A 12,631-nucleotide genomic window follows, 5' to 3' on the forward strand; every position below is an offset into this window, starting at 1 on the left:
CGTAAACTGTCAGATTTGGATCCTTTTGCGCACAGTCCACGGGAGGTGCATTTCTCCTCAGACTTTAACCCTTTCATGCATAGTGCTCACTACAGTGGACAGTTATTCAAAGCCTGTCGTATATTCATGGATTTTGTTGTTTTAGTTCCATATCAGCCAACACAGTGAACACTTATGCATCATCCCAAACACTGCAATTCAGACCATTACTGTAACTTTGCTGCTCTTGAGAAACCTGATCTGCACTAACATGTTTAGTGTAAATCAATTGGTAATTTTTAGACTGTAATTAATAGGTTCTTTTAGTTTGTTTTTGTTTGTGTAGCGGTTATTTGTCATCAAAATTAAATCAACTTAAAGGTGACTGAACTTAAGACTGTAACATAACTCAAATAACCACTAGATGCGCCACGGGTTTGTGGTTTACGCAGTCAAAACACAATGTCCATATCACACATGTAGTTCAAATGGTTTATTTTGAAGATTTCGCAGGCAAACAACTAAGGCCTTTTGTGATGTCTCTCCTGCTCATCCTGTCTGATCTTCTGTGTGACTGTGTCTGTCTGTGACTGGTTAAAACCCATAGGCCCACCCAGGTGCATGCTGGTCTATCTTTGTGCTCCCTATTAATACCCAGGTGCCCACGGTCTAAACCAACAAGGAAACACAAAACAAAAAGGTGCTAAATACCAAAGAATGAAAACAATAACCATAAAAAAAGTCAAAAAAATATTAAACAAACAAAAAATAAACAAATCAAAATAAACAATTAGCAAAAAAAAATGCTAAGTTAGTAAACAAAAAAGGTAACTTAACTTTAAACAAAAAACTAAACCGACAAATAGCTCCTAAAGTTTTGTTTTGTTTTGTTTTTTTTTTAACAAAAAGGTTTATTTTTATATATTATCTTTGTGAAGTCTGTAATAACTATTATTAAAATACGTTAAAATGTGGGCAGCTTTAAAAAATGATTTTATTTCATTGTTTAATATCCCTTTCTGATATTGAGTTTTAAATACATGTTTTTTTGCTTCAAATTTTAAATGCACGGTGTAGCTAGGTGGACATTTTTGTCACTCCATGAAAAAAAAAAAAAAAAACAACTCAATCGCGTTGTTTTTTTTTTTGTTTGTTTGTTTATTTTTTCCTCAGGAGGAATAAAACCACTCAAGAAAATTTTTTGACCAAGGTTCACATAATTCATGCATGTAAGGATTAAGCTGACAGGCTAAAGTGCCAATCAGAATATGTCCATCAAATCCTGCGCCTGGTTCTTGTTTCTATGCCTGGGTTTGGACGCTTGTCCGTCACATCTTGTTTGGCCAATCCCTACTCAGGAGCGCAGTGACACACGTGTATAAAAGAGAGCTTAGGTCAGCTGTCATTCACAGAGGTGTGATGTGAAAGTCATTTGAAATCAGTCCTTTTATCACAAAGTAAGACTCCTTTTTCGCATGGCTCGTCTGCGTTCCATTCTCATCTAATTTGAGCGCGCCACAGAGACCCCGGTGCCAATCCAGGACTTGAAGGATGGATGAAATAAAGAACCACAACACGACAGTGAACCGAAGTTTGTCTAGTGATGACAAATTCAGTTTTGAGGACATCGACGTGAGCGCAGACGGCAGCCCCATTCTGAGGATCCTCATCTCTGTGGTGTACTCTGTGGTGTGCGCCGTGGGCTTGGTGGGAAATTTGCTTGTCTTTTTTCTCATGAGGGTACGACAAGGGCGAAAAAAATCCACAATAAATGTTTTCATCATCAACTTGGCGGTGACGGACTTCCAGTTCGTGCTCACTCTGCCCTTCTGGGCCGTGGACACCGCGCTGGACTTCAGCTGGCCGTTTGGAGACGCCATGTGCAAAATCATCCTGTCGGTCACTGTGATGAACATGTACGCCAGCGTGTTTTTTCTGACTGCCATGAGTGTGACGCGCTACCTGTCCGTGTCCTCGGCCCTCAAGAAGAAAGCCTGCAAGAGGTGGGGTTGTGTGAAGTGGGTGTGCGCGGTGCTGTGGGTGGCGGCCACTGCGGCCACAGCCCCCACCACCATCTTCTCCACCGCCACTGTGGTGGCTGGAGAGAAACTGTGCCTCCTAAAGTTTCCAGAAGGCCAAGACTGGCTCGCCCTTTATCATATTCAGAAAATCCTCATCGCCTTTATCATCCCTATGCTCATAGTGTCCGTCAACTATCTGCTGCTCCTGCGCTTCGTAAAACGCAGGAGCATGGACAACGCCAACCCGAAAAGGACATCTAGAGTCACCAAATCTGTCGCTATTGTTGTTTTGTCTTTCTTCTTTTGCTGGATGCCAAATCATGCCATCACTTTATGGGGTGTCTTGGTCAAACTGAACGCCGTCAACTGGGATAAATCCTACTATCTGGTGCATACGTACGTGTTTCCTGTCACCGTTTGCTTGGCGCACACAAACAGCTGCCTGAACCCAGTACTGTATTGTCTTATGAGGCCAGAAATCAGGAAAATGCTCAGCGGGCTGTTTTGGAAAGTCTCCACTCCAACCTCTAATAAAGGCTGCGCGACGCGCACTTTTACGCACGGGGAAACCCAGGGAGTCCTGCCACTCTACACCCTGTCCGTCATGGACCGCAAAGGCTTATCCACCTCCAGAATGAACCAGCATCCACAATGACTCCAATCTGTCAGTGACTGGTGGAATCTGCTGCTTTGTAAGCTTGTTTTCCCACATGGAGCCCACCTGTCATTACTCGTGCGTAATAATGACCAAAATGACCAGTCCTCAAATTCACATCATGGTGTGAGCTGGAATCCTATGTGTGTGAGTGTATGTGTGTCCTATTCTCTTTACTGTCACAGGAGTACCTATTAACCCTTTCATGCATGAATTATGAGAACCTTAATCAAGATTTTTTTCCTGAGTGTTTTTATTCCTCTTTAGGCATAAAAAAGCAATGTGATTTTTTTTTTTTTTTTTTAAATGAGCCTATTTTTCATGGGGTTACAAAAATGTCCAGTCAGCTGGACACCATGCATTTACTGACATACTGTGTGAAAACGATGAAATACATGTTTTAATGCTGTTAATCTGTTCTCACATTTTTACATTCTATGACCTCCTGAGAGCCAGCAATGCATTTTTGTGTGTGTGTGTGTGTATATATATATGTGTGTATATATATATATATATATATATATATATATATATATATATATATATATATATATACAGGGTGGGGAAGCAAAATTTACAATATTTTGAGGAAGGGATTGAAAGACAGTGTATGACCAATTAGTTTATTGAAAGTCATGAGAATTTATTTGCCACAAGAAAATTGACATAATAGAAAATGTTTTTATTCTATGTGTCCTCCTTCTTTCTCAATAACTGCCTTCACACGCTTCCTGAAACTTGCACAAGTGTTCCTCAAATATTCGGGTGACAACTTCTCCCATTCTTCTTTAATAGTATCTTCCAGACTTTGTCGTAATAGTTTTGCTCATAGTCATTCTCTTCTTTCCATTATAAACAGTCTTTATGGACACTCCAACTATTTTTGAAATCTCCTTTGGTGTGACGAGTGCATTCAGCAAATCACACACTCTTTGATGTTTGCTTTCCTGATTACTCATATGGGCAAAAGTTTCTGAAAAGGTATGGATAATAGTGTTAGGTATGATTATGACATCAATATATGTTTAGTTTCCAAACAACTGATGAAGTGCCTGCTGAGAAAAAACAACTAAATGTTCATTGTAAATTTTGCTTCCCCACCCTGTATGTATGTATATATATATATATATATATATATATATATATATATATATATATATATATATATATATATATATATATTTATATACACACACACACACATATACATATATATATATATATATATATATATATATATATATATATATATATATATATATATATATATATAAAGCTGTCCACTGCAAAAGACATTCCATAATTAAAAAAAAAAAAAAAAAAAAAAATCTGTCTGAAAAAACTGTTGCATCATGCTGTTTCCAATCAAGACAATTATTAAATGTAAAAAAAACCAAAACTTTTCCTTTCCTGGGTCTCTAGTTATTACTCAGATAAGCAAAAAAAAAAAAAAAAAAAAAAGTAAAAAAAAAAACAACAACAACTGTTAATTACAGTGTATTTACCATTAGCAATTGATTTACACTCAAATATGTAACTGCAGATCAGGCTGATGAAGAACAGTAATGGTATGAATTGCATTGTATGGGATGATGCATAAGCGCACTGTGTTGGCTGATATGGAACTAAAACAACAAAATCCATGAATATACATGAGAACAACTTTGAACAGCTGTCCACTGGAGTGACCACTATGCATGAAAGAGTTAAAACTATTTTTTCTGGGTTGAAACTAAGTTTACATCGACTCCGTTTGTTGCATTAATGACATTTTGCCTGTATTTGTCATTGAGGGACATTTTAAAACACGAGGCCTAGGACGCAGAGAAAACGGCTGAGGTGCACACATTTAACAAACTGGGCCAGAATCGAAGTGCAATTGCGGGTCACACAGCGCATTGCAGACGCTGAAGGAGCTCCAGTAAAATGTGAAAACATCGATAATCGCTAAGGACTACCGAACAGACTCAGAAGATTGTCACTGATGTGTATTTATGCATATACTGTAACGCCTGTCTGCAAATAAAATGCTTTTTCCATCTAAGATTGGTATGATTGGTTTAATTTTCCCCAAATCAAATTGAAGTGTCTATCACACACTTGTGCACATTTCAGTCTCATCCCTCACCTTTCTGGGTTAAAACAGGATAGATTATTACAGTTCAGGTTGCTTTACATTTGATAAAAATGAAGTTTATTTAAGTTTACGTGAGGCACGTGACAGAGGTGACTCAATACCTGATGTTGCACAGCATCTACTTTTTTATGGTCAAAATAAATCCACACAACTGACATGCCACCCCTCTATGGTACTAAACTTTCTGCAGCATCAGCCTGAGGCATCAGGTTAAAACGCAGCCCTGCCTGCTCCGCTAGCTGGCAAGTCACATGACCAGTCAAATCAGAGCTTTTGCAACTAGAAAATCTCGTTATATCATATCGCGATATTATCGCAAATGCAATTAATCGTTCAGCCCTAATAAACATAGATGACTATGAGTAAAAAGAACTAGAGAAGAATGTTTTCTTTTGAACTAAAAATACATCTGGATGTACAAGGACATCCTGGCATTTTGAATGTATTTGACAAAATGTTGATCACACTAAACAGTATTGCTTTATGGGTATTGGTGCAAAAGGGTTCGTCAGTGCATCCACTCTACTGTCGCCATCATTCAATTTGAATTTATTTTCCAGAAAATATGAAAATAGCTAAAGTGATTCCAGTTTATAAAAATGGTGATAAGCACATGGTGTCAAATTATAGACCGGTGTCACTGTTACCACAATTTTCTAAAATTCTTGAGAAACTGTTTGTAAAGAGGTTAGATGACTACGTAGATAAATATAGGATATTAAATGATCATCAGTACGGATTTAGGAAAAACCGATCAACATCTTTAGCAGTAATGGAATTTGCAGAAAATATAGCAACAGCGGTGGATCAGAAACAACATACTGTTGGTGTTTTTATTGATTTAAGGAAAGCATTTGACACAATTGATCACTCAATATTACTCCGGAAATGTGAAATGTATGGTATAAGAGGTGTGACGCAAAACTGGTTAAAAAGTTATTTACAAAATAGGTCTCAGTACGTATCAGCTGGAAATACAAATTCACAACTTAGAAAAGTAACATGTGGGGTCCCACAAGGTTCAGTTCTGGGACCCAAGTTATTTATACTTTATTTAAATGATATTTTTATGGCATCTAGTGAGTTAAAATTTACAATATTTGCAGATGATACTAATTTGCTTTATTCGGGAGCAAATATGAAACAAATATTAGAAATGGTGGAAAAGGAATTGGTCAAGTTAAAAAAAATGGTTTGACGTAAATAAGTTGTCACTTAATGAAGATAAAACAAAATTTATGGTTTTTGGTGGTGCTAGGGGAAATTATGATATAAAACTGAAAATTAATGAAATTGAAATTGAAAGGGTGTACGAAACAAAATTTTTGGGAGTGATTATTGACCATAAACTCTGTTGGCAACCACACATAGAATATATCAAACGCAAAATGTCCAAGGCTGTTGCGATTCTTTATAAAACTCGGGACTTGTTAAGCAAAAAATGTTTGCATATGTTGTACTGTTCACTTGTAATGCCATATATGTCATACTGTGTGGAAATATGGGGCAATGTGTATAAAACTAATTTAGACCCAATAATTAAACTCCAAAAAAAAGCTATTAGAGTCATAAACAAAGCTGGTTATCTCCAGTCAAGTAATCCACTTTTTGTAAAATCTGGTTTACTAAAATTTTTCGATATTGTATATTTAAAAACAATGGAATTTATGTTTCGCGTTAAAAGTAAAAACCTTCCTTTTTGTATTCAGAAAATTTTTAAGTTAAGAGAAGGACATTATAATTTAAGAGGGATGTTTGTGTTTGAAAAATGTAAAGTAAGAACAAACGTTAAATATCACAGTGTTTCAGTTATTGGTGTCAAGCTATGGAACGAATTGAAGGATGAAGTGAAATTGTGTAGCTCACTGTTGAGTTTCAAAAAGAATTTAATTTGTCAAATTATGGAGGGCTATGAAAGTAATATGATTACAAAATGACTTATAACACTGAATGTAGTATAATTTGTGTTTAAGTATTTATCTGCTGCAACTTCAGGTGTGGACTAAGGATGTGAATAGGAGAAGCAGAAATAAGCCTCCGGCTTCAGCTTCTTCCTTTTTCAGTTACAAAATGTGTTAATTTTATGTTTGTTTGTTTTTTTAAATATGTATGTGTTTTGTTTTGTTGTTTTTTTAATATGGGTGTGTTTTGTATTTTGTATTTAACTGAAATAAACATTCATTCATTCATTCATTCATTCATTCAAAAAGCAAGAAAAAGACAAGTTATTTACAATAAATGTCTAAATTTTGATTTCACTCCAGTCTGTAGAAAATCTTTGCAAATAATTACACAGTAATCAGCCAACAGCTGGAAGTCAGAGGGACAAACTACATATGCTGTTGGCCTACAATAAATAATATGTTATACAGTCAAAGTGCAACAATCATAACACAACTCAGGTGTGTCATACATTAAAAGAAAGAAGTCAAAAGCATATGCTTGTAGTTTTCACTCGTTTCCATTGTTTCCGTTGAGAGAAGTGTGTGTGTGTGTGTGTGTGTGTGTGTGTGTGTGTGTACAAGTGAGTAAGTTACACTTCCACTCGTCATGTTATTACAATCAAGAGTGAGGGGATGACTGATGGAAAAAAAGTATTTGATTAATTAGATTCACTCATTGATTGGATGGGGGAGTGTTTTCACTGTATGTAATATCAGACATACATCTGTGTTTGTTGTTACCAGCTGAAGACAGTTCAAATGTCTTGCTCATGAGTCAAGCTAGAATTATTTTTATTTGTATTGTCACAGATGGTACTTTTGTTGAAATTATTGTTTTGAAATGTCAAGCAACTCAGGAGGACTTTCTGAAAACTGTTTATGTTTTCTGGTGAAGTAGATGGAAGTATTTTACAAATGTAGGATTTAAGAGATAAATGTTATCCGTTTAACCCATAAAGACCCAAACATCCACCATCAAACAAAAGCATCTACTGATCTAAAGTGTTTAATACCTGTTGATCCATTAATCCTACCAATACATGTAAATTATTTGGTGTAAAATACAGTTTATCATCTTTTCATGGTCATCAGATATGACCCATTTGGACGTTCAGAGGTTCCATAGTGAACGTGGAAACACCGTCATCTTCTACGACATGGATTCACCAGTAAAACCCATGGAGTTGGATCAGTGACAGTGGATGCACAGTTAATGATAGATTTTCTTGAAAAAAACAAAACAAAACAACGCATTTTCTTCATTTTTCTCTGTTTTGATATAACAACCTTTGAATTTACTCTGAGCTTTAATGAACATGTACATAATCAGTAAATATAGGAAAATACATTATCTCCACTGAAAAAAATCCAAAATACAGAGGATAGTATTATAGCAAATGGTGATAAATCTCTTGAAAAAGGTAAAATAGAGAGAAAAAAAAATGATTAAGGAACTGCCATAAAAGTAACACTGGGTCTTTCTGGGTTTAAGGCCTGTTCATGCTTTGTCTGATTGTAGAGACTTAAAAGATAAAGTTCCAGTTAATATGATTATTAAAGTATATGTCCTTTTCATTATACAGATGATTGTCTTATGGAAGTACAAATGTTTGTGGTTCCTGGATCATGAGACTGCACTCTAATAAATATGTTCAGTTTCTTTCGACACATTTGTGCCATTTTGAATATTGGATATATTGAAAGATAAACTACTACTGTTAACTGTAAACATATTATAAGAATAAACTGAATTTTGTTATGCATCAGTTAAACCACTGAATTAACTGAGTGCAATAGAAAACTAACAGTGAAAAGCAATCATGTTGGATGTAAGTGTTTTACTGTTGCGTTATTTTACAATACAGCAATTAATCAACTGATTTTTAACACAAATTCTCTGATAAAATGAATTGAAAGATTGTTCTAAAGTTTTCGCAGTATTCAAGCCAAAGCTGCTACTCATCTCCCTCTTTCTGCCACTCAGTGGACGTAACCGCAGTGACTTCCGCCAGCAGTGACATCACGTGCATACCCTCTATTAGGCTGTATGTGGTCCCTGAACTAAAATGAGTCTGACCCCCCTGTTCTAGACATACGGCGTTGTTTGGCCAGGTCCTCAATAGGTGAAAGTGTGACCCCTGGAGTAGACCTGTTGGAGTTAGAGTAGACCTGTCGGAGTTGGAGTAGACCTGTTGGAGTTAGAGTAGACCTGTCGGAGTTGGAGTAGACCTGTCGGAGTTGGAGTAGACCTGTTGGAGTTAGAGTAGATCTGTAGGAGTTGGAGTTGGAGTAGACCTGTTGGAGCTGGAGTAGACCTGTTGGAGTTAGAGTGGACCTGTTGGAGTTAGAGTAGACCTGTTGGAGTTAGAGTGGACCTGTTGGAGTTGGAGTAGACCTGTCGGAGTTGGAGTAGACCTGTCGGAGTTGGAGTAGATCTGTTGGAGTCGGAGTAGACCTGTCGGAGTTGGAGTAGACCTGTTGGAGTTAGAGTAGATCTGTAGGAGTTGGAGTTGGAGTAGACCTGTTGGAGTTGGAGTAGACCTGTTGGAGTTAGAGTGGACCTGTTGGAGTTAGAGTAGACCTGTTGGAGTTAGAGTGGACCTGTTGGAGTTGGAGTAGACCTGTCGGAGTTGGAGTAGACCTGCTGGAGTTGGAGTAGACCTGTTGAAGTTGGAATAGACCTGTTGGAGTAAGAGTGGACCTGTTGGAGTTAGAGTGGACCTGTTGGAGTTAGAGTGGACCTGTTGGAGTTAGAGTAGACCTGTTGGAGTTGGAGTAGATCTGTTGGAGTTGGAGTAAGAGTAGACCTGTTGGAGTTGGAGTAGACCTGTTGGAGTTGGAGTAGACCTGTTGGAGGTGGAGTAGACCTGTTGGAGTTAGAGTGGACCTGTTGGAGTTAGAGTGGACCTGTTGAAGTTGGAATAGACCTGTTGGAGTTAGAGTGGACCTGCTGGAATTAGAGTAGACCTGTTGAAGTTGGAGTAGACCTGTTGGAGTTAGAGTAGACATGTTGGAGTTGGAATAGACCTGTTGGAGTTGGAATAGACCTGTTGGAGTTAGAGTGGACCTGTTGGAGTTAGAGTGGACCTGTTGGAGTTAGAGTGGACCTGTTGAAGTTGGAGTAGACCTGTTGAAGTTGGAGTAGACCTGTTGGAGTTGGAGTAGACCTGTTGGAGTTAGAATAGAACTGTTGGAGTTAGAGTAGACCTTCTGGAGTTGGAGTAGACCTGTTGGAGTTGGTGGACCTGTTGGAGTTGGAGGAGACCTGTTGGAGTTGGAGTAGACCTGTTGGAGTCGGAGTAGACCTGTTGGAGTCGGAGTAGACCTGTTGGAGTTGGAGTAGACCTGTTGGAGTCGAAGTAGACCTGTTGGAGTCGGAGTAGACCTGTTGGAGTCGGAGTAGACCTCTTGGAGTTGGAGTAGACCTGTTGGAGTTAGAGTAGACCTGTTGGAGTTGGAGTAGACCTGTTGGAGTCGAAGTAGACCTGTTGGAGTCGGAGTAGACCTGTTGGAGTCAGAGTAGACCTGTTGGAGTTGGAGTAGACCTGCTGGAGTTAGAGTAGACCTGTTGGAGTTGGAGTAGACCTGTTGGAGTTAGAGTAGACCTGTTGAAGTTGGAGTAGACCTGTTGGAGTTAGAGTGGACCTGTTGGAGTCAGAGTAGACCTGTTGGAGTCGGAGCAGACCTGTTGGAGTCGGAGTAGACCTGTTGGAGTTAGAGTGGACCTGTTGGAGTTGGAATGGACCTGTTGGAGTAGACCTGTTGGAGTTAGAGTAGACCTGCTGGAGTGAGAGTAGACCTGTTGGAGTTGGAATGGACCTGTTGGAGTAGACCTGTTGGAGTTAGAGTAGACCTGTTGGAGTTAGAGTAGGCCTGTCGGAGTTGGAGTAGACCTGCTGGAGTTGGAGTAGACCTGTTGGAGTCGGAGTAGACCTGTTTGAGTCGAAGTAGACCTGTTGGAGTCGGAGTAGACCTGTTGGAGTCGGAGCAGACCTGTTGGAGTCGGAGTAGACCTGTTGGAGTCGAAGTAGACCTGTTGGAGTCGGAGTAGACCTGTTGGAGTTGGAGTAGACCTGTTGGAGTTAGAGTAGACCTGTTGGAGGTGGAGTAGAGTAGACCTGTTGAAGTTGGAGTAGACCTGTTGGAGTTAGAGAAGACCTGTTGAAGTTGGAGTAGACCTGTTGGAGTTGGAGTAGACCTGTTGGAGTTAGAGTAGACCTGTTGGAGTTGGAGTAGACCTGTTGGAGTCAGAGTAGACCTGTTGGAGTCGGAGTAGACCTGTTGGAGTTAGAGTAGACCTGTTGGAGTCGGAGTAGACCTGTTGGAGTCGGAGTAGACCTGTTGGAGTTGGAGTAGACCTGTTGGAGTTAGAGTAGACCTGTTGGAGGCGGAGTAGACCTGTTGGAGTCGGAGTAGACCTGTTGGAGGCGGAGTAGACCTGTTGGAGTTAGAGTAGACCTGTTGGAGTCGGAGTAGACCTGTTGGAGGCGGAGTAGACCTGTTGGAGTTAGAGTAGACCTGTTGGAGTTAGAGTGGACCTGTTGGAGTTAGAGTAGACCTGTTGGAGTTAGAGTGGACCTGTTGGAGTTGGAGTAGACCTGTCGGAGTTGGAGTAGACCTGTCGGAGTTGGAGTAGATCTGTTGGAGTCGGAGTAGACCTGTCGGAGTTGGAGTAGACCTGTTGGAGTTAGAGTAGATCTGTAGGAGTTGGAGTTGGAGTAGACCTGTTGGAGTTGGAGTAGACCTGTTGGAGTTAGAGTGGACCTGTTGGAGTTGGAGTAGACCTGTTGGAGTTAGAGTGGACCTGTTGGAGTTGGAGTAGACCTGTCGGAGTTGGAGTAGACCTGCTGGAGTTGGAGTAGACCTGTTGAAGTTGGAATAGACCTGTTGGAGTAAGAGTGGACCTGTTGGAGTTAGAGTGGACCTGTTGGAGTTAGAGTGGACCTGTTGGAGTTAGAGTAGACCTGTTGGAGTTGGAGTAGATCTGTTGGAGTTGGAGTAAGAGTAGACCTGTTGGAGTTGGAGTAGACCTGTTGGAGTTGGAGTAGACCTGTTGGAGGTGGAGTAGACCTGTTGGAGTTAGAGTGGACCTGATGGAGTTAGAGTGGACCTGTTGAAGTTGGAATAGACCTGTTGGAGTTAGAGTGGACCTGCTGGAATTAGAGTAGACCTGTTGAAGTTGGAGTAGACCTGTTGGAGTTAGAGTAGACATGTTGGAGTTGGAATAGACCTGTTGGAGTTGGAATAGACCTGTTGGAGTTAGAGTGGACCTGTTGGAGTTAGAGTGGACCTGTTGGAGTTAGAGTGGACCTGTTGAAGTTGGAGTAGACCTGTTGAAGTTGGAGTAGACCTGTTGAAGTTGGAGTAGACCTGTTGGAGTTGGAGTAGACCTGTTGGAGTTAGAGTAGAACTGTTGGAGTTAGAGTAGACCTTCTGGAGTTGGAGTAGACCTGTTGGAGTTGGTGGACCTGTTGGAGTTGGAGGAGACCTGTTGGAGTTGGAGTAGACCTGTTGGAGTCGGAGTAGACCTGTTGGAGTCGGAGTAGACCTGTTGGAGTCGAAGTAGACCTGTTGGAGTCGGAGTAGACCTGTTGGAGTCGGAGTAGACCTCTTGGAGTTGGAGTAGACCTGTTGGAGTTAGAGTAGACCTGTTGGAGTTGGAGTAGACCTGTTGGAGTCGAAGTAGACCTGTTGGAGTCGGAGTAGACCTGTTGGAGTCAGAGTAGACCTGTTGGAGTTGGAGTAGACCTGCTGGAGTTAGAGTAGACCTGTTGGAGTTGGAGTAGACCTGTTGGAGTTAGAGTAGACCTGTTGAAGTTGGAGTAGACCTGTTGGAGTTAGAGTGGACCTGTTGGAGTCAGAGTAGACCTGTTGGAGTCGGAGCAGACCTGTTGGA

At 40.1% G+C, this 12,631-nt stretch overlaps 1 protein-coding gene across 1 annotated transcript; it reads left to right on the top strand.

The window, feature by feature from the left end:
* The first annotated feature begins 1,530 nt into the window (after positions 1-1,530).
* Positions 1,531-2,655, top strand: LOC115415273 (relaxin-3 receptor 1-like). Its single transcript, XM_030128789.1, has one exon. It carries the CDS (start codon positions 1,531-1,533, stop codon positions 2,653-2,655), a length of 1,125 nt encoding a protein of 374 aa, XP_029984649.1.
* The last annotated feature ends 9,976 nt before the right edge of the window (positions 2,656-12,631 follow it).

This window comes from Sphaeramia orbicularis, chromosome 3, assembly GCF_902148855.1.
Source record: "Sphaeramia orbicularis chromosome 3, fSphaOr1.1, whole genome shotgun sequence".
NCBI classification, from domain to species: Eukaryota; Metazoa; Chordata; class Actinopteri; order Kurtiformes; family Apogonidae; genus Sphaeramia; species Sphaeramia orbicularis.

Coding starts and splice junctions, on each gene's coding strand:
- LOC115415273 (XM_030128789.1), top strand. CDS start 1,531: ATGGATGAAATAAAGAACCACAACACGACAGTGAACCGAAGTTTGTCT.